At 40.5% G+C, this 23,285-nt stretch overlaps 1 protein-coding gene across 1 annotated transcript in view; it reads right to left on the bottom strand.

Annotated features, from left to right (window-relative positions):
• PTDSS2 (phosphatidylserine synthase 2) overlaps nucleotides 1–23,285 on the bottom strand; it is a 75,837-nt gene that overhangs the window by 17,021 nt on the left and 35,531 nt on the right. Inside the window, exons 3-7 of the mRNA XM_090032335.1 lie at nucleotides 21,893–21,975; nucleotides 13,569–13,636; nucleotides 9,042–9,176; nucleotides 7,821–7,871; nucleotides 3,043–3,156 (exon numbers count right to left, since the gene is read on the bottom strand). Of these exons, the coding sequence (XP_089888461.1) occupies nucleotides 3,043–3,156; nucleotides 7,821–7,871; nucleotides 9,042–9,176; nucleotides 13,569–13,636; nucleotides 21,893–21,975 (451 nt within the window). The remainder of the gene's footprint in view (nucleotides 1–3,042; nucleotides 3,157–7,820; nucleotides 7,872–9,041; nucleotides 9,177–13,568; nucleotides 13,637–21,892; nucleotides 21,976–23,285) is intronic.

Raw genomic sequence — 23,285 nt, 5'->3', positions numbered from 1 at the left:
GTCAGACTGTGAAGGGCTGCAGCATAAACTGGTTCTGCTGACTGCTTTAGGGTTAGCAAAGAACCTAATGAGGCAAGAACAAGCCGGCTTCTTCCTGGTATGTAGGGCAGTTTTACCTGGCCACTGCTGTATAGCAGCACTGGGGGAAGGGTCTTGCAGCACCCTAAGTTGAGAACCATCATTGATTTGATGCATTCGTCCATTCGTTATAGAGAACCACTAACCTAGTGAAACCTTTCAGATGGAAATATTAGATACCTGCTTCTATATAGAGGTACGTTTTCATTCAACAGAACAATCTGTCTAGAACACAGTTGATCTGATGTTAATCAGATTAGGATGCAGAGCTTATACCTATCCCTATTTTAAGTGTCCAGATATTCATGTGATGGAGCAACAGATGTCTGAGGAAGAGGTGTTAGTCCTCCTCTTCAATATTAAAACCACTGTGGAACTGACCTCCTATTAATTACTGCAACTGGACCCTCACATCTCTGCTCCTTGTTGGGAAAGTCTTAAAGCACACTAAAAAAGGAATATTACCTTGTTATGCCATAATAGATTGCTTGTCATTTCCTGTGTGTAACTGGACATAACTTGCCTCCAGGATCAGAATGTGAAGTTTATCGGAGAACTGAATTTCTCCCATGGCCCCATACTGTTACTGAATGCTAATGGCAGAGATGGAGCTCAGTGCTGAGAATACTGTCTGTCTTTAATTAAAGAGCACAACAGCATCTCTTGTTCACTGTTAGTTCAACAATGGTAGTTTCCAGTACTCTAGTCTACTGTTCAGAAAAACTGTTCTTGGTTTTATGACCATCTTTAAAAAGCAAAATGAACATTAAAAATGTTAAAAACCCTGTTTGCAAAGTCTATTTTGCAAAAGAAACTGCACAACAGAAATAAAAACAAGGTGAATTTGTATGCAACTGTAGCTAAAATAGCATCACACTAGGAAACTTGTTCTGGAACCGAGATACCCAGACCAGTCCAAAAGTCAATTTATTTAGATATAGAAAAGGGTGCATCACTTCAAGATATGCAGCCTGTGTTGTACAGCAGAAGATCAAAACAGAAGATTTTAAAAGTCGTTTCTGCTTTTAAAATGAAATATTAAGTATTTTAATGCTTCTATGGATTCAGTACACTGACAAAAGCAAAGCTTTAATTAAGATCCCCAGCATGGTCCGTAAGATCCAAGTGCTCAAGTGTTTGGGGGTTTTTTTGTTTTGTTTTTTTAGGGAGGAGGGAGGGAGGGGAAGTTAGCATATGATACTGCCACTGCGCAAGTTAGCATATGATAAGATTATAATCACATAGCAAGGGAAAACATATTCACAATTTTATGTCTACATTTTGCAGCCACCTGATTGCCTCATTTCTAGTATTGTGCAAATCCGATAGAGTTCCATTAAATGCACGAAAAAGGCATTCAGAGATGATGTGGTTCAAAGTTTGAAAAGGGGAGCCACAGCTACAGTTTGTTGAGCTAGTTCAGTCCCATTGATGCAACAGAAATCTACACCTTCCATGTCCTGTCCTGATTCAGTTTAGAGAATACCAAAGATGTCTAGGGAGATCAAAGCCAGGTCCAAGTCTAATGTGGGATTTGTAATAATTATAATTTGTAATAATGTGGGATTTGTAATCTTATGGTGGTGGGATTTGTAAAAATTTCTGTATTAATTAGACCAGGTCCAGGTCTAAGGGTAGGATTTGTAATAATAAATTCTGTATTTAGGGGTGAATTGAGCCACTCTTGCATCGAGGCATTTTGGATGAGTCTTGCTCAAGCTGAATTGCTGTTCTCCAAGTGGGATGTCTAGATTTGAAATTTTGGACATGGTGGGTTTAAAAGATCTTCATGTATAGGCAGCTGTGGGTTATTTTTTATTTTAGTCCATAATTTAGTTAAGGCATTTTTTTTCCTAATGGGGAAGTCTGTATGTTACTAATTATAGGGAGCCACTGAAGAGGGGTGGATCAGATTGTTCCTGTAATGATTCACGCTGCTTGGTTGAGTTGCATGTAAAACTTATCAGCATGAGCACTGTTTAACCAGACTGGGGCACAGTATTCCACCAAAGAGTAGACCAGCACTAAAACTGTTATTCTCAGTTGATCATCATCAGATCTGATGCTGATGCTCAAGTGGTGCATGGATGTGACATGTCCTAATTGACTGCTCTAAGAATGATTTTATTTCCCTATTACATCTTCGACAACCCACTGCATTTGTTATTGATAGAACAGAGAAAAATGTTCACAGAAAAGACCACAGCCAATGACTGAGAAAGACCACACAGCCAGTCACAATGTTTTGTGACTGGCTGTGTGGTCTTTCTGAATCTGCTGTAACAGTAGAACTGTTCTATTATTTTTCTGCTGTCAAAAAGCAAGTGAAAGCCAAAAGCTGGTGTTTTCCAAGAGATGCCTTGAGTCTCACAAGATTGGAAATCGCTGACCTACACTCTTAATTGATAAGCAGATACTGAAGAAACACAAGCTTAGACTTTACATTAAAGGCTTTCATTTTACCTGCATTCTTCACACATCAGTTCTGTGATCAAAACCATCACCAGAGAGCCTTACTGAAACATTTTCATATATTTTAGTATACATTTATTCTGGCAGAGACTGCTTCTTCATTTCTGGTAGACAGACATTTAGTGGTTCCATAGAAAAAAATAGTTTATAAATTCACAGTATTTTTGCTGATAGAGGTTTTTCCACACCCACTGATAGTTGGTTGATCTTAAAATAAGGGAAGGGACAGACAAGGCCATTATATTAAAAAGACACCAAATAAAGTTAGTCAAAAGGACAAATATACAGGTGATTGAAAGTCTCCACTGTGTTAGAATATGCAACTGACCAATTTACTTTTAATGTATAGGACATGAATACACACTGTGGTCACTGATATTGTGCCATTGTAACAAAGTGCCTCTGCACCTATGTGTCTGTTTTGGCTCTATGTGCACCATATAGTCCAAATGCTTTTTTCCATCTTAGATTAATATGGTATGTAGTACATACATGATCCCACCAACATTCACTGAAGTTTGGAAGCTGATGCTCCAGGCTGTACTCCAGAAATTCGAACATTACACTGATAATCATGCACATCCACCAGTCCCGAATCATTAGTGTCTGATCGAAGAAAAGGAGAGATTTCTTTCAGAATACTTTTCATTACATAATACACTGAAGCCATTTTGAAAAATAAATAAAGAGAAATTACTGGTCATCTCAAGTCAGACTCTATACATTTTAAGAGACCTAGGATGGATTTAGAGACCTTCTGCTACCTGGAAAGATATTTGAGCACATGGCACTTATTTTCAAGCTTCTGGTCTGATCTTTTCAAAGTTACAGGACTGACCCTCCAAGGTTCTAATTTGGTTTTGAACATACTGTGCCCAAGGTTATTTTCATTTACTCTAGTTCTACTCTGGCCTGTGAGACCCAAATATGGCAGAGTATGTAGAGCTAGAAAGCTTATGACAATACTTTGCCTATACGTCTCACTTTTTTTTTTTTTTTTTTTTTATTGAAGTCAGGTTTAAGAATGTACCATGACCCTTAAACTGACTAGATGCACCGGTCACAAAAGATGCCATGGAATCACAGTGGAACAAAATCTTGAGGCCATCGCTTACATCACCAGAAAGAATAATGGCAGGCAGGGAAGATTCAGTAACAAAGAAATACAAGTCACACAATGGATATGGTTGTGGGTGCCTTTGCTACCAGGTGGAAGCAGTGAACAGCTAGCAGTGTCCAGAGCTGCTCAAAAGGCTCCCCGTGGCCTGCTTAATGCAACTCTCAAGCAGCCATCTGTCCTCAGCCTCAATCCCCAACTCTGCCAAATCAGCAATAGAGCTGTGTTTCCACCTTGCTCTCTCCTCAGAGTGTCCTGCTTAGGATGCAGTAAGTAGCAGTTTCTTATGAGATCCAGCTGTACTTCATCCTAAGCTCCTTCTGAGTCCACCAGACAGGCTGTTAACTCTCTAGCTGCTTCTCTTATCTTGAGGCTATCGTACAAATTATTGAGGAGCAAGGGTGTGAACGTACAGCATATCAGATACTCCTCAGTAACTCCTACTCCATGGTAATGCAAGGATCCCTCAATGAAAGTAGAATATGTTACCTCACATTTACTGTGGCCAAGAGTAAATAAATCAGGTTGTTACCATGGAGTAGCTGATGCAGTCTAAGTTGCACCCTAAGCTTACCCAGAAGTAACTTGTTCACATGCCTGAATTAAGATGTGGACATGAGGAGAGGACACTTAGGTGCAAGTTAAAAATATAACCAATTGAGGGATTTCTTCAAAAGGAGTCAATCCTGAATACAGTCAAGGAGTGAACAGATTCTACAGTTACCTTCTGCCCAAGCAGCTTTTTTCATGGCTAGGTCCAACTGCAGTATTGGAAGCAGTATTATTCAGGTATTATAAGTCCTACAAGCAACATTTATGTGGAGGAATAATGAACCAAATTCCTTAGTACCTGAACATAGGTAAAAAGTAAGGTTCATAGTTCAACTGGAAGGTAAACAAAAATGGATAGACCCTCTGTCCTTTCTTCCTAGCTACATTCATGCAACAGAAGTGACCCTCCTTATTGCCAGCAACCGTGCAGGTCACAGTTGAGTTTCTTCCACTGCTAGGGTTCCTCTGTCTGATTACTAGAGCAACTTCCAAGGAGCAAAGCAGTGCCACAATTCTACAAAACAAAGCAGGATCAAGCAACTGTGCTGCCCCAAGGTGGAAGTGGGCAGTGATTACAGCCACGCCACAATTTTCACCCTTTCTTTGAGAAACCGTTTCCCACAATCTACTGTGGAACGAGATGGTTTGCTCTGTATCCCCTTCTGTCACACTTCTCCCCCTTAAGCTGGCTGACAGCATGCAGAGTTGTACCAACATATGGTCTCCTGCAGCTAAATTGTGCTGTAATTGAATGTGCTTAGCTACGGTGACTAAATACTGGCTTGAAACCAATGAAAAGTAGACACTTGTTAAATATGCTTATTCAGATAATGTGCAACAAACACCTGTCCTGATATCACCAATGACAAAAGGTTGACCTAGTGATGAGTGAGGTCCTTAATTTTTCAATATTTTGTTTTGTTTTTACAGGGAACTGAGACATACACAAGGTAGAGTTTAATTATTCAAACCAGCAACAAGATGACGGTGCTCATCTTTGTTCTCAGCACCAAAACAGACATTCTACTTTTGTTACCTTGTTGTATGAAGTGTTTTAATGACCAATGAAGAATACAGGAGGCATATTCCTTTTAGAGTGGTAGCATACAAATCATTGCTCTGTGGTACTTGTTAAAACCAAATCCAATGGGCAAAACTCCTGAGATGGACAGGAAGGACGCTGTCTCAAACAGCTACCTAGAGCAGTACTTCTCATTGCAACTCAAAAGTGGGTCACAAGAAGACTGTAAAGGGGTGTGGGGAGGTCCCAGGGAATTGAGTGGTTTCCTACACAGGCTACAACACTGGCAGTCTGCATGGAGCCCATATGCAGCGGGGGGGGGGGGGTGAGATGAGCACACAGCATTTGAGAACAGCCTCAGGGGCTAGAGAGGGAGGGAGGGGGCCGGATGCAACAGCCCAAGGGGGAAGGGGTGGGGGGCAGGCAGGCAGAGCAGGTCGAGGCCAGGGGGTTGTGGCAAGATGATAATGATGCTAATGATTCCTGGTGTGTAAAAGGTTGAGAACCACTGCTCTAGAGGACACTCACCCAGCTGATTCAGATACAGCTTATACCTTTCTTTCTATGAAATAAATTTAACAGATTGATTTAAAAGATAGACCAACTCTTTGGCTATGGACAGACAAGTGCAGCAGCACTGTGAAGACCTAATGAAAAGGTAGCTCTACTGGTGAGGACAGATGCGAGGAAACCCCCAGGTGGAATGGTAAAAAGTTGTAGCAAGGCAGTTTGGCCTACTACATCCAGGGGGCGTGACAGGGGATGGCTTGGCCCTGTATCCTATCTTTCCCCCTCCCTCACACCAATGGGGAAGGAACCCTGTCACTGAGTCTAATAACTGACACCCAGCCTGTTCCTTGTCCCCCAGAATGCTACAGTGCATCAAACAGCCATCATATGTAGTGCTACAGAAAAGTTCCTGTTTCAGAGGAACATTTTGGTGATGTTTCCTTTATATTTTAACACTACAGGTGGCAGGCATGTCTGTCCCTTCGACTATGTAGTTCCTGAAACGTAACATCTGTCCATGACCCCTAGTTCCTACAAAGGCCCTATTATCATTTGTGCTGTGTCTTTTCATCCAAAGCCTCACTTTAAAGCAAAAACATTATATACTACTACAAAAACATGCTTATGGACTTCAGCAGATGTTACTTTTATCACACAGTATCAGCTGTTCTAGCACAACAAAAAGCAACTGTTCATGCATTCATGCTCTCTGTTGCACTACAAGAAAATGCTGATCTGCCACAAAAATGGCAATCCACAGCATAGAAGTTCCGTGGGTGGCTTGTGGGCAGCTCTGTCAACTGTTGCCACTGCAGCAACAGCTGATCAGGCAAGCCTGTCTATACATGTGTCCTACTCACTGATAAGTTCCAGTGGGGGAAGGAGGCTATGGAGCAGCCTGCTATTGTCTCCTAGCTGGAATGGGCACCTTTGTGGCAATAGTCTCACTCCAGAGAAATGGCTGTGCACATGTGGCCACACATATGCTATGTTTCTGTAGTGTAACAAAATTCTTCAGTACCAATAGTGCGCCAAAAATGTCTACATAAACCCTGAGTTTGTTTTTGTAATAGTAAAAACACTACATGACTAATTGGGATCCTTATTTTGAGAAATGTCTCCTTATGCAAGGGTATGAGACTACAAGAAGCAATCGTTTCCTAGAGTTTGTCAAGTATTCCATTATGCATACAGAGTAAATTACAATTCTGTTAATTTGAAAGCATTTCATAAAAATCCTACGTTTTTTCCTGGTCACTGAAAACAGACATGGCTGTGTTAACAGCTGCACTTTTGAACAGGGATGAAAGTAAACTGAAATTTGTAATTTCTCTTTCCAAGAAAGCTGAGCTTTAATTGTCAGCAGGACTGTTTAGAAGGGGATGTAGAATAAAGGGTAAACAAGGGCTTTGGTGTGAGGTCAATTTAGTCAGTATATTCACTTGAGCAGAAGAGAGCCACATGTAGATCTAAATACACATTAAACAATATTTAACAGGTGCTACCTCTCCAGCAGGTGTAGCTGGAACTCTCTCCTTGTCTGTTCAGATACTGACAGTTACACTTATGAGAACGCTGCCCTGCGAGTCGTTTCAAATCATGACTTTGGAGCCTAACAGATAGCGTGAAATACTTGACTTGTAGAATTCTATGGGTACATCATTATGGGTGAATGGTGATTTTCACAGCTTATGCTGCAAAGCATCTTTCCTGCAGTCTATGTTAAAAGTTCACTCAAGAGTGAAAAATGCTGGGAAAATTAATGGACTTCTATATTTTTTGTTTCAGTGATCTGACCTTCGTGAAATATCAACCATGTGGAAGAAAAAACTTGTTAATGAAAGCTTGTTAATGCAATGTTGGATAGGAAAGAGATTAGATGACCTAAAATTGTCAAAAAAAGAAAAAGGGGTCTCATACTTTTGAGAGATGCTTATTTAAACTAGTTCACAGATGACTGCCAACTATAATTAATTCTGAACACTGGTAACATTGAAACAGAAGCAGTCAAGCTTTAAAAGCAGAATAGTCCTATAGAAGTGTCAGAACACAAACAGGACCGATTCTTACTTTTAGGTACCAGCCAAGGAAGTGAGCAGGAACAAATCCATCCAGTTTGTCCTATAAACCAAGCAGAGAAATTGGGTTAATTTGTCATATATACAACTCTGTTTTCCATGGCTTATATTCTGGAAAAAATAAAAAAATAAAAAAGATAGAAGTGGTCCTTAAACCCTTCAGATGCCTGGGATGTTGGCATTTACTGTATTTCATAATCATTTTGGCACCAATTAAAAACTGCAAATACCTAGGCAATGTTTTTTAAAGTAATACTAGAAAACCCAATTACGGACAGGAATGGAAAATGTGACATAAGATTGGCTGGGTAAGAAAACTGGCTCCTTGTCTCCAACTCATTCTTTTGGCCAGCCTGGGGGGGGGCAGGGGGGAGAGAGAGAGACAGAGAGGGAGACAGAGAGAGAGAAGGACCACGGTAACAGAATCCCAGTACAGTGGGACAGGGCAGAAAGGTATCTTCCCTTACTGAATCCTACTCCCCACTCCAGAGCTGGAAAAGGAACCCAGGATTCTTGGGCACCATCATTCCTTAAATGCACTGGAAACCCACTGGGAAAAGTGTACCCTCATTCTCCTCTAGCACTGATCCAGAGATTATGACAGCCTATTGCTGTCAATAACTCAAGGAGCTGATATGACAAAGGTCTGTGCAATGGATCCGCAGATTTCCACCCACTCATTTACAAAGCTGCCAGACCAATTCTGGAGACAAATATACTAGCCACAAGTCCTGTGCTCTTAGATTTTATGCCTCTGGTTGTGAATTTTGGAATAAAATTCAGTTAGATTCTTAAATATCAGGTGAAAATTCCATGGGATACAATTTATGGGCTATACACCAACATGCAACTTGAAGCCACATATAAAGAGAGTTAATTCCAATTGGAACAGAGGAACTGGTGTAGGTTTACATCAGTACATTGAAGTGCAAGCAACATACTTAAATAATTTACCCCTTCTCCCCAAGTAGGTAATTAGGTTACAAATGAGATGCGTAGTCTTGATCTGATCACTTGTGAAGGTCAAGAGAGAAAAGGAAAAAGGAAGGTAGCAGGTAAGAGTCTAAATCTAAAAGAAACACAAAACTGGATTATGGATTCAGCACTAAGCCAAGTAAGGCAAGACTGCACATTTCAGAATTCAACTGAACACCATTTTACACAAAAACAGTAACACTCACAGGCAAGCAGCTCTTTCATTTCAGTTTCTTACCCAGATGTTGTGATATGGATCAGTTTCATTGCCTGGATCGTAAATAAGGCAGTTACCACCATAGTCTCTTTCTGGCAAAGGAATGCCTAAATTTGGATCGATGTATTTCATAAACTGTCTGCCATCATGTACAGTCTGCAGAATTAACACATCCATCCATTAGCAATTGATAGTTAATAGGCAGGAAAACCTGAAGAAAGGAAATTACTAGTAAGCAGCCCATCCTCATATGGGCAATATTTAACATTTATGTTGCAAAATAGTTCAAACACGTATCCATGCCTGTTTAGTAATGGTAATGCTTTTAATTTGTATTTCTGGTCTTCCGATGTCCAGTACCAGCTACTGAGGAAGCAAATTCAAATAGTTAGCTAAGTCTGGCTGCAGGACTGTAACTTAAGACTAGAGTATTGAAACAACAGGCTTTTACACCTGGACAAAAACACCCACAAAACTGATAACCAAAAGAATTGACATTTCCCCAAATAGAAGGTGACCCTGATTATAAGACAACCCACCAATAATCAGATTGTATATATGGAAAATATATGGAATTTGTTATTATGTTCCATTAACAGAATCTAATTGAGTGTTTAGCTTGAATCTGTCCCTTTCTCACTGCTACAGCAGGGAAAATAAATTGCGGGGGAGGGTGTCGGGTAGCCCCTTGCTCTGTTTCCTTTCCATCTTTTTACCCTGGCAGCCCTTTCCCCCTGTCTTTACTATCAGACTCTGCTCTGCCTGAACACATGGAAGTGAGAAGCAAATTTGAAGACAATAAAACCTTAAAATTAAACATAGCTGTAGCAATTTGCATACAGTACCCACATACTTAGTTTATCTAGAAACTGCTGCAAGTTTTAGCACAGGTACTCCAAAAACACACTTTTGAGCATCACTTTGGCACCTACTTATATGTGGCACAAACTATACATGGTATCAGTCTAAAGCAAAAGGCTCATGAGTTACTACACAGTTCACTGGGCTGGGCTGGACCATACTAGTCAAGAGTATTTCAAGCCATGGTGACCCCACAGCTCAGCACTGCTCAGGGTGTATATTCTGGATACTCCCCACAAAGGACCCATGTGCTAATTAGCTCACTCATGACAAACCGGGTGGTGTTCTGGGAGTCCCGGGATGCTCCAAAAAGTTATAGGCAGCTAAGATGCAGGGCAACCTAGTTCAGCTTTACATCATGGAGAGCGGAGCCACACTAATCACATGCACCAGGCTGAATGAGAAGGCAACAAAGGCATTCTGGGTGAATCCTTTGGAGCCCTGTTTCATGAGGTTTGCCAGGCATTTAAAGGTTGGTGAAGAAACAGGAATCATTGGGCATGGCAAAGGAAGGTGCACTTCACCTGTGGGAGTGAAGAAGGCATTAAAATGTATGCAATGTAGGGTTCACCATGACTTGAAAACAGTTGGTGCAGACAGGGACTGTGCTTACAGGGCACTGCTATATATCTTATTTAGATGGACTGCACTGACCTGTCCTAGTGGCACTTGGCAGGGGAGATACCAGGGTTGAGGTTGTGTTTTCCAGGTGGTTTTGCCATATTTCCTTCCCCCTGACCTTAAGTGATCTTGTGTAGCTGAGGGTGGAAACTTGTCCACTGCACTATGAACAGGTATCTGCTATAGCCTCCCAATGGGAGTACCTCGACTACACACTTCATTTTATGGAGATGGGGGATTTCTCCCTTGCTTGCTCCTTTGGCCTTTTGGTTAAGGGTAAGCAAGACTTGGGGGCACCTGAACCCCAAGCCCGGCAGGCTTGGGGCTTGCATGTAGGATGCCTGCCTTCGATTTGGGAGCATCTGAAGCCCCAGGCCGAAAAGCCTGAGAGAGAAGATACTTGTTGGTGGTTAACACCACATGGATCTGAACAACTGAGCTCTGCTCAGTGGATGGAATTTGGAACCGATTTTAATAATTTGGCTTGAGACACACCAAATGTAAAAAGTAGTAGGTTCCCATCAGCATCTCACCTTTTGGCTGGGAACCAGTCTTGCATTTCTGGCACCATGGGGAAGGTGTCAGGGCTGGCTGTGGCTCTCCCAATGCCCGGCCTGGTATAACAATGCCTCCAGGCTGGATGCCAGTTTCCTACAAAGGGAATACCCACCTGGGTTTTTGTTTAATTTTTTTTTTAAGAGCAACACAAAAAAGGTTCCCAGCATATCTGCCCAATGTGGGCCATGTATTTTACAGTAACACTCAGTGTTGGCTGCATTTAATCAACTTCAGTTGGGTTCCACTGCTGAACACATGCTGCTTTTGGTAGCAGTTTAATGACGGATAATGTATTTAATGAGGTTTCCTCGTATGTGATAAGAAAATGAGGGGCATTTTTCCCCATATCAATGAGATTGGGGGGGGCCGAGCCTCATCTTGTCTTCAAGTAAATATGGTATACCCCACTCTCCTTTTCCTAGCCAGCTGTGTTGTGGGTGATCATCAGCCACCAACCCACATCAGGTTCATTCTTGAGACTAGCATGTCTTCCATCATTGTGTAACTCTGTTTGTAGTTCCCTAACTATAGCCTGCATGTCAACAAATTAAGTGAGTGTTAAAAATCAGGAGATGTAAAGCATGGTTTGGGATATGCTCAGAGGAGCCACCGTACATATATGCTTACTTCAGTTATAGGAAGGTCAGAGTCAGGACAGTGGCAAAGAATTTACTACAGAACTTCAGTTAAGAAATACAACTTTATTGTCAAAGTTATGCTATCAGCATAAAGATTATGATTTGAAGCAAACCAAAGGGAAGCTGTTAACAGAAGATTAAACCATGTACCATCAAACACAGTCGCCATCACATGTAATTAATTTGCTGATGAATCATGTAAGAACAACAAATATTTCCAAGTAGGATCACAAATACCGTCATAAACGATAAATGGTTTTGGACAACCCAGCTGACGTAAGAATTTCATAGAAACTTTAGAAGAGAAGAACTCTGACTTACTTTTGGGATGGTACTGGGAAAACACAGTTAAGGTGAATGAGCTGGAGTGCTATTTGACATCGCTTGTATCAGAGCCAACTTTAGAACTAGCTAACAAAGCTAAGAGGATCAGCTGCCAAGAACCCCCAACATCTGATCCGTGTTGGAATAATTCATTCTCTCCCCAAAGTTTCTTTAAACATTTCACTTTTTTCTCTCAAGGTTTTAAAATGAGGTTGTTTACCTACCTAAGCGTTTTGAAAGAGTTGTACAAACACCACCAAATGTGAAGAGTTAAATACTAAGTTCACAATGTGAGAAAAGCCCAGAGTTATGTGAAATGCAATAAAAGCTACTTAAAACCTTAATAATCTGTAAAGTAAAAACTGCAGACTGTTAGAATAAGACAGGGGCAGGCAATTATATCGGGTGGAGGGCTGCTTACTGAGTTTTGGCAAGCCATCGAGAGCTGTATGACAGGCAGCCAGGGACAGATAAATATTAATTTTCTACATTTTTTAGGGGCCCCACAGGCCAGATAGAATGGCCTGGTGGGCCAAATTTTGCCCTCGCCCGAAATAAGATCATAGCTACGAAAATTAACTGACTTTATTCTTATTACTCAATTTTCTCTCACTCCTCCCTTTGGAATCAATGTGACGGGTGAATCCAAGTGAAGTGCAGTTTTTAGGGGAGCACTGCCATTTGATCATGACTGAAAAAAAGCATGTGCATCTCCTTTAATATGTGAAGCACCTTTTTGTATTTACATTCCATGCTCATATACTGTAGGTGTATGTTGGGGCACTGGCTTTGCTGTGCTGTCTCAAGTTTACAGACTTTATCCGACTCAAAATCTACCTCCAAAATACCGCGCATCTCAGCTGCTATGTTTGTGTGACAGCTAAATTTGCAGTAGAGGTAAGCCTTCTTAATTTACTCACGGGTGAAACAGTGATCAAAAATAAAACACTGGGAAACAGGACAGTGCTCTGAGAATAATTCAGTCCTACTCAATAGTTGTTCCACACAGATGTGGATGTACATATGAAGTGTTTCATTGTATAGCAGCTTTCAACTAGACAACTTCACAAACGCTAAGCCTTGAGGACAGTTTTACAAAGGAGCTAACCGAGGAACTGACGAGTAACACAACTTGCTCAAATTCACATACTAAGTCGGTAACAAAACAGACATTAGCAGTCAGGAATATATCAACTCCCAGACATTTCACACAGCCATCCCAGAGCAAAGCCTTCCCACCGTCTCATTTAGGGATACAGATTCCTCATAGGCTGATCTACCCTTTGAACAACAGAGTTAAGGGAGACAAGGTGGTGGTAAACTTACACAGATTAACCACTCTCCATAATGAAGTCCTTTGACTGAAAATGGGTGACAATTTCATATCAAGATGGCTGCAGCATTAAGCAGCACTGGGGTAGGAAAAAAAAATCTCGTCTCTAAGATGAGAAAGATCATCTACTCTAACAGCATCAATATTTAAAATTGTTCAGAAAATATTTTTAAGCTATCTAGGCATTAAGAGCTAAATTTTCAAATTTCCTACCTGAAAGAGTATAAAGATGAGGAACAGCTCATACACAACGCTGACACAGAGCCAAAACCTCCAGTAAGCTAATGAAAAAGAAACAAGAGGTTAGCAAGGCTTCTTGCAAAATAGCTGTTGGTTGTTCATTTAACAGTAACAATTATAGAACATTTTTAGCAGAGAGTCCTTCACTAAAGAACTATAATGTAAAGCATGGAGTAAATTATTTGGACAATGCCCTGCCCAAAGGGTGCAAAACAGAAATAATCCGATTTAGACTAGAAATTAGGGGAAAACCCTCTATTAGAGGAGTGATGTTTTAGAAGAGTGAGTGGAAACTTTCTGGAACTGTGGGCTGAAGCAATACAGCTCAGGTACAAGGTAGGCCAATGTTCTGGTCCAGCCATTGCCACTGAGGTTTTTCCCTGCTACAGCTCCTTGCTGCCTCTGCCATGGGAGAAGCCCCCTGACCCCATAACACTGCCAAGTCCCCATGCTGCTGACACACCACTGAGGGTGTCCAGCTCCAGGGCCCCAATTTAGTGGTTCTGGGGGCCACATGTTGATAACCCCTATTTTAGGGCAGTCTCCTGAGCTGAGCAGTACAAGCAAAAAACTTATCAGTCTAGAATAGTACTTCATCACAGAGACTCCTAGCAAAATACAATGAAGTCAAAATCCTGGATTGGGACGGTCTGTAATGGGGAAACCTAGACACTCCAGACTGAAACAACTTAAGCTCAGGAGCTTGACCCCCCCAACCTGCAATTTCTCAAACATGTCAAGAGGTTTGAATTAGGTCCATTAGATCAGTGGTTGGCAACTTCTAAGGCTGTAGGCCTGGCTGACTCAGTTTGGGTGACAGGCATGGTGCCAGTGAGTTGGAAGAGTAGGCCCATGTCCACTGGCCAGACAAAAAGGCTCTGGCCCTCAGGCCAAAGGTTGCCAATTCCCACACTGGACAGATTTTCATGTTGTGAACTCAGTCAGTTTAGGTGTGGCCCATGCCAAGGGGTAAACTTCCATTTCAGGAGTTAACCCACCTCAGGATTAGCATCTAGGAGCTGGCAAGCGGATTGGCCTAGCCATTTCCAAAACCATGTCTGTGAGTTTGAATAATGGGGAACAATTCAGTAAAATTTCACACAGTCTAAAATGAATTAACATCCAAGTCTCTCTTGACACTCTCATTCATTCATCTCCTTTGAACAATTCCAATGGGGTTTTTTTGTTTTTTTTAAATAGGCTTCCTGCCCCGCTGCAAACAAGAGTTATTTTTCCAGGGCTAGATCTAAATTGTTGTTGAGACTGGTTCTGGACAAAGAGGATTCTATACAATAAAATAATCAACATTCAAATGGTCAAGTGGAGAGTCAGTTAACTGACATAAGTCTGCGCGCTGAGATACACAAGTAGCTGTATTAGTCTCAAGTCAGGCAGAAGGCAGGGTAGATTTGCACCTTTTAGACTAACTAAATTAGAGATGCACAGATATATAGATTGATCATAAGATTTTGTGGGTCATGCAGGGAGCAGTGTGCAGAATGGAAAGCATGATCTGAATACAAAAAGCAGGAAGGAAAGGAAGGAGTGGGGAAAGGGGGCAGCGCTGAGAGGCACACAAGGAAAAAACGCACAGAAACAAAGGGGTCACAAAAACTAATCCACATAATTACTTCCTACATATCTGTGTGAAATTGCTTACTTAACTGAAGGAAGGGGGATCAAGTTGTTAGGTTGAACCTTAATCTTCAAGGTCTCTAAAGTGTCACCCTGCCTTGCCTTCTCCTTGACTTCAGATTAAATTAAACCTCTCCAGGCCACTTAAAGTGCTAAACTGATTTCAAAAGGGAGTTAGATGCCTAAATGACTTTGGGAACCTGAGCCTTCTCTAAAAGAATAGATTAACAATTCTGGTATTAGAAACACAAAATTAGCGCCCACTCTTCCCCCAGGTAAACTGGAAACCAGGAGGATGTGGACAAGTACACAGGCATATCAAATTTGCTCATGGCAGTTTGTTGAGGACACTGATTTAAGTAGGATTAAACACTTTCCAAGCAGAGGAAAAAGTTATCAAATTTTAGCCTTTCCAATCTTGACAATGAACTTGTTTGCACTGGAGACTACAATGTAGTATAGCGACATCTGAGCTAGCTTTACATGAGTCAAAGATCCACAAGCAAGCCGCAAAATTTTGAAACAAAAACTTCAGCACACACTAATTCACTCAGTTAAGAGACAGGCAGGCAGAAACGCTTGCTTTTTCTGTTAAGAGACTGAACTGAGCAAAGAACATCTTTCAGATCATAACAAGTTTCCTCTATAATTAAATTGCTTCTGACACCCTTTAAAAATAGCTTTGGATGTGTAAGGATGTGATCATTTTCAACCAAACTGCTCAATTAACCTAATCAGAAAGACCTACTTTGCATGTTAAGGGAAAAAGCAGAAGTGACCTGGATACCTGGGGGGGTTATAATTTCTACCTAGGAAGTCACAAACTGAGATTGGAGAGTCTATTTTACAATGATTTTACTTTCAAGTTTACTTCTAAGAAAAGGGCCCTCACAGTAACTAGCTAAAAGAATAACAACCCAAACAGCTTTATGCAGATTGACAAACTATAGCTCTTAGTCATGTTTTCCAAATTCCACTCATCTACCATTTTTCTGTCACACAGCAGCAGGAGAGGAGCCCCCTTAGGGGAGCTTCTACCACAGAAAAACTAATGACAGAATCTGTGCAGTGCAAAGAGTAGTCTTACTCTTGGGTTCCTATTACTGTTGCTGGTTCCTCTAATGCAGAGGTTGTCAACCTGTGGCAAAAGTGCCACAAATAGCACAGACAGCATCTACATGTGTGGCACATGGCAGATCAGGGAGGGAACAGGTAACACAGCAGCAGACAGGGCATGAGGCAGAAAGCAGAGCAGAAAATTAGGAAGAGAACACAGGGCAGAAAGCAAAGGAAGAGATCAGGCAGAAAGCACAAAGTAGGGAGCAGAAACAAAGCAGTAGATTGGGCAGAGGAAGGGGATTGAAGTGGTACCTGGGGAGGGTGTGAGGCATGGTACTTTGTGCCATGCCTGCCCAAAAGCTTGGTCCACTCTGCTCTAATTTCAGATCTTTAAATAAAAACCCTAATTTAACCAGGGGCGGGGGGGGGGTGAGAAGACATGCACAATAGTAGCATTGTTAGATATACAAATACCTACACTGATTCACAAGAATTTCAGCAAGCTTTCGGCCACAATCACCCTTCTTCAGGCATAGACTGAAGAGACAGCAGAAACATCCTACGCCTGAAGAAGGGTAATTGCGCCCAAAAGCTTGCTAAGAACTTTTTTCCAACTACTCAGTTGGTCTAATAAAAGGTATCACTTCTACTCAAAGAACCTTGCCCGTCTTGCCATGCACCTTTCAGTAACGTCTTCACTTTGTCCAAACTACTGAATACAAATGCCCTGCCTGATGTGTAAAATGCAGCTGACAGGATAACTAAACATCTATCCTAATAATTCTGGAAGTCAAATGAACTTCCTCTGATGCCTGCCACCCCAGATTTCTGCATTGTTAAAGGAGACCTAAATCAAAATTATTCCCAATTATTTGCTGTACAGTAAAAGCTGTGTTATCCGGCCCTTTACCATCAGGAATGCTCTATAAACTGGCACCTGTCATAGATGGCAATACAAATTTTCCTTTACGTATCTGGAAAAATTCCAATTGCCATCCAGCACCTTGCTGTGCACTTTTCATAGATATGTTGTTTACAGAAGCCTCAGGACGCTGCCAAGCAGTGTCACTGGTGGCAGTCTCAATTGTAAACATCCGCTACCGCCATCCACCATTGTGACTGCATTGTGCTTGTGCTGTACCATGACTTTATCGCTGAATATCTCGCTCATTCTGCAACTATGGCTACCAATAGTCCATCAACAAGTGGAGGACAGAAGCAAAAGTGTATTATGTTGCCGATAATTTGGTGAACTATAAGTACAACTCTCAGATAACCCGTATATTTAATTAACCGGCACCACCCCATGCCCCATGGATGCCAGATAACAGAGATTTTACTGGATCTAGATCCACTGAAGGCCTTTCTTCTGCAACATTAACAAAGCTTTTCCATTCAATTCCACCCACAATCTACTCTAGCCACGCTCATTCTATCTAGAATACATACAAAAGCAATTGAATTCTTGTCTGCAAGTGCGATATGAATTCACGTTTATCCATTGTTAGTTTAGTTACCTCCATCCCTAAATCTTCCGACTAAGTCATTTATAGCTTTTATTATGAAACCACAAATGGCATACGAGTTGTACACAGAAGGAGATAAATTCATAATCTTGCATCAGCAAACGTAAAATAACAAGTCATCATCTCTGGAGATATAAGTCATGGAAACTGCAGACGTGTTCCCCTGTTAAAGACAGACAATGATGCATAACTGCATCATAGAGCATCCAGCTTATTTGGATTGTATGTACTGTATCCTGTTTTCAAAACTGACAAGTATCCTCTTTTACTCCCTCAGAGAACTGGTATCCTGTATACTTGAATTGCATATAGTACATGATACACAAACAGTTGTCAAAAGATCCAGGAACAACTTTTATTTATACATGCTATAAAGGCAAAATATTGCAGCTCTTCATCTAATCATATACAACTGTAAGAAAAATCACTGCCTCCGTACCTGGATATTAGCCTAGAAACTCAGGAGCTGGCAGACAGTAGTAAACAGGGCAATATGCATCACAAGTCCCCTGGTGAGGAAGGATCCATCCTTATTCCTTAGGGATAACTGAATTTGTTTATCTATTGGTGATGATTCATCTACAGTTTGTAAATCGCAGAATCTCTGCACTGAGATGGCAATGAGTAACATTGAAAGGGGAACTATTACACTGAAGAAATGATGACATCCTCAAAAACTGATCTTAAAAAAAAATTATTCTCTTCATATTTTCATTAATAGACTTGGCACAGAAAAATAAAAGCTTTCCAGTGAAATTAGCTAGTGACAAAATTAAGAGGCATCGTTAATATAAAAGGAGGATCAAGATATCAAACAGAAAAAACTGGATAACACTGAGTGGAATAACAGAAAGGAAATGAAATTCTGCAGTACAAAAATAAGGCCACACACTTGGAACCCATAAGAATTATTTCTTAGCTGGCAGCTCAGCTGGAAATAGAACAATGACTAATATAACTTGGTCTATTACAGAATAACTATGAATTCTGATGTGATGCAGCCATAAAACAAACAAAAAACAGCCCAACCCACTTCCCCTCCTCCCCACCAAAAATGTAATTCTAGGACATATCAATAGTTATTTCCAAAAGAAACAGGGACGCATTAATATAATTTTACACGGCACTGGTTACACCTTATCTGGAACACTGTGTGCAATTCTGGTCACCTGTGTTCAAGAAGAAATTAATTCAAATTGGAGGAGGTATAAACTAATGCAACTATAATCAAGGGAATGAAGACTTTCATGTGTGAAGGGACTACAGGAGTTTGGCTGATTTAGCCTAGCAAAACAAAGGCTCAGAGGCTATGACTGGTATAAATGCTAGGGATGGAAAATGCTGGCACCATAACACATGGGTATAAGCCAATCATAATCAAGGCTGAAAATAAAGTGTTAACTACCAAAACAGTGAGATTTTGGAACGGCATCCCAATCAGTGTAGCAGGGACAACAAATCTAGCTTTTTTAAAGGAGGAGCTTGATTAAATTATGGGGCACGGTTGCCTGTGACCGCAGAGGACTGCATCTAATGACCCAGTGGCTCCTTTCAGGCCTACAATTGTATTTAAATGTAGCCTATAAAATAGGGAGAGGTACATACCAGTAAGGTATTAGTTCTCTTGGGATTAAAAGCCATCTTCCCCAAGAATAGAAATCATGGAGTGGGATCAAAATGGATCCATTTTTCTATGTTTACTTCACCAATATAGTCTACCACATCTCTCAGTGTGTATTATGTATATTTAGAAGTCTAACTTTAAGACCTGCAATAAATGCTCCTACAGGAGACACCCAAATTGTCCTTCGAAAAGCCCTGGGGAAGCATCCTTCATTCATTCCTGAACAGGGTCTATTTCTACAGTCCTCAGCGCATGTTGATTTAAGCACAAGATCAGGATTAAACAAGTTTCATCCCAGATTACATAAATTGTTATGCTGCGCTGTGTGTGCACGGCAAGACACATGATTTTTGGGATGTGGAATAAAATTCATCAGATCCCAATCAGGCAACAGGCAGATGGGAAGCTTGGTCCCTGATGCTATGCTTCCCACAGAACCCTTTAGATTTGCCGTCACATGGGCTCCAGACACTCCAGCACCTAAAGCTCCTCCGTCTCCAGCTGCCAGCACCATGGAGCTGGGAGGTAAACAAATGGGGACAGGCAAATGTGGAACATTTTTGTAGCTGGTTTCTTGTTTTATTGCATCATTAATTGTTTGAACATATGGCAGGGTTAAAACTGTGTGTGTTCAGAGGGCTGGGGCCCTGCAGGTGTTATACTAAAGATGCGATCAATGTGTTGTGTCTCATAAATATGAGCTTAACACATTAATCGCATCTTAAGTGTAACACCTGCAAGGCCCCAGCCCTCTGTACACTGTACAAAATAGTCTTCTTTTGAATTCAAACAAACTGGGGGGCAAACAGTTCATGCAAATAATGTATTAACACATTCAGCATGTAACGGCTCTAACTTTTTAAATGTCACTTTGAGAAGAATCATACAGGTAAAGAAAATACTCAACATTAACGTAAAAACAATTTCAGATGAGAGCATATGTCCACTTTCATGCTACACAGTTTGCCACCTGTGTAAAACAAGCTCGTGTTGTGTTCCCTGATCCGTTGTATGCCATACGCGCTGCCCATGCCACTTGTGGCATGCAGGTCATCGGCTGGCCACCCCTGCTCTAAATGATTAAATACACAAGGAAGATTCCTTAAATATTCTGTTCACGGGCATCTGACCAGAATCAAAAATGATCAGTTCAATCTGGTAGCTGCTCTGCTTCCAAAAGTCTGCATTTTTTTACTATTAAATAAATGAAATTTTACATCTGTAGATACAAAACAACTGAAGCATCTCACAGACAGCTAGAACTTAAGCCCAAATACATCACCGAAATCCTTTAAATTCTTCATGAGCCAGGCAGGGTATCAGACACTGCCATCTAATTGGCAAACTGGAAAGCTGGAACTCTGCTTAAGTTTATTGCAGTGCCTGCTGCATGTTGCTTCAATTATCTGCTTGAAGGAGATGGTTTTTTTTAACCTATTGCTTCTTAAAACAAATAAAGGTTTCCAACCTGAAAGGGTATGATAAAACTATGACAAATGTTTAGAATAAAGTTGTCTTTGTTTGCAACTATGTCACACAAAGTTATATAAATTACCTCTATTATAAACAATTACTAATGCCTAAAAATATCCAGCAGCAGAAGCAGGGACCTGTAAGTTTAATTACTCCTTAGGTACACTTAACACAAGTTTTATTTTGTATTTTTTAAAAGACTCAAAAAGTATGATCATTGGGATAGAAGCCTTCAACACAAAGTTGATTTTAATATAACTTTTATTCTATCAAATTGTGCTACAGAGTCCCCATCATCATATGGGTTGCTTAGAATTCTGGCAATTAGGGACTTGTCCAGAATCAGAAACACAGTCAAATTACAAAACAGAAAGGGAATTTTAAATGAAAAGGGAGCTGTGGAGAAGTACAAGTCTTTTTGTTGCTAATGAGGACTGCAGATTACAGAGAACAGAATAAATCCCTTGCTATTAAGTGACTTAAAGCACAGTACATAATATGCATGCAATTTAGAGTAACTGTTACTGTCCCTATTTTAGCATGTCATTCTCAAAAAAGAAAAAAAAAGGGGAGTGTGTAGAAGTGACATCTGACAAGGACCTTCATTCTTATAAGCACAACCAGAAAGGTTGTGAAATCCCCATCGCATGAAGTCTTTAAATGAGTTACACAAACACTTGGCTGAGAGGGTTTAGACAGGTATGATCCAGCCTTGAGCAAAGGTTTTGGACTAATGACCTCCTGAGGTCCTTTCTAGCCCTATTTTTCTATGGTTTTTTTTAAGTTTCTAAATGATAAATAAATGATGTAGTGTTGGAAATATCTATCGATTACAAAGGTGGTCTTTCAGTACTAAGAAGCAGCTATGGGATTAACATAACTGGATAGATGCTGTATTAATATTATGTACACTGCAGCTAAAGGAAGTAAAAAGTCAGCAATTTGCCAGACATTTGAAAAGTTTAAATGACTTAAATTACCTGGATGAGGTCTTGAAAATGGTCCATCTTTAGCCTGAGTGACTCCAAAACACAGGAAAACCAATATACTGGCAACAATACCTCTGAAAATAAAGTACAAAAACTCTCAGTATACATTTAGACTGTACCTCCCCTCCCCAAAGCCATGAAATAAGAATTTAACTGTGGTTCTTCTCAGGCCAAGGACATCATGTTTCTACCCATTAACCTCTAAATAACACCTACAAAACAATTTTTTTTTTTTTTTTTTTACAGTTTTATTTTAAGGAAACTAGTATTAAGCCCTATATTTAGGTTAACAGGGGCTATTATAAAAGATTCACGTGACTGAAGTTAATACCTTATTTGTGGGCAATGGTATCTGGAAAAAAAAACAGCTGAAAAAAAAGCCAGGAAGTTATAAAAGAACTTTTGAGAATAAGTACACACAAAGTTCTGCCAGCAAAATCTTTGGAGGGTAAACTAGGTCTCACCTGCTTAAGAATTTTGTAGTAATCCTAAAAAACAAGTGAGGATATTTTAAGGACATGCCCATTCTGCTGCTAAACCAGCAACAAACAATGCACTGGAAGTGTCTGGTTGCTGCTAAAGCAGCAATAAAGTGGATTTGGAGGAAAATAACTAGGTCAGGCTCCGAACAATCCCGTGGACCCAAACTCAGCATCCCAATCCCAACTCTGGATAACAGCTTTCTCCTGCTGCTGGCACTGGCACTCCAGCAACCCCCGGACTAGATCATACAGCTCCACAGGCCAGACCTAGTCCATGTGCCATATGTTTGACACCCCTGCTTTACAGATTTTTAAAAAAAATTAGCAAATGTTACAACTTCAAGGCATTAAGTCTACAGAACTAAATGATCATTGAAAACTTCCAATGTTCACCGAGTACAATCTGTACAGGAGGTTTCACCTCACTTTAGATCAATACAATTCTTTAAAACATGACTGCAAAAACTGGCACCTCTTTACTCGGTGATAAATAAATAATAACAATTAAAAAAAAAAAAAAAGAGCTACAGAAGACCTACTAACTTTGTCCTGAAGAGCCAACACCTTTAGCAGTTACCACCTGTCCAGGATGGTATCTTTATTTGAAGTTAGGGAAAATTAAATTCTCTAATCTGAATTAAATGAATGTCATTATCCACCAGCTTGCTACCTTACACCTCTCTATCCTAGGACATTCAGCAATCAGCATGCAATCAGTAACAGACACTGCATAAACTCGTATGAAAAGATTTTTTACCAATCAGTTAGACTGAAGGAAAAAATTTACACCATTACAAAGCATAATCAATATCTAACAAATATGTCCATTGCTGCCCCACTACTTTGTCAGTTTTAATTTCACCCATTCACTTTAAGGACTTTAAGTAAAAATGCTATTACTT

This window comes from Crocodylus siamensis, chromosome 2 (genome assembly GCF_052110815.1).
Source record: "Crocodylus siamensis isolate JL-2025a chromosome 2, ASM5211081v1, whole genome shotgun sequence".
Lineage (NCBI taxonomy): Eukaryota > Metazoa > Chordata > Crocodylia > Crocodylidae > Crocodylus > Crocodylus siamensis.
This window is presented reverse-complemented; position numbering and strand designations above follow the sequence as displayed.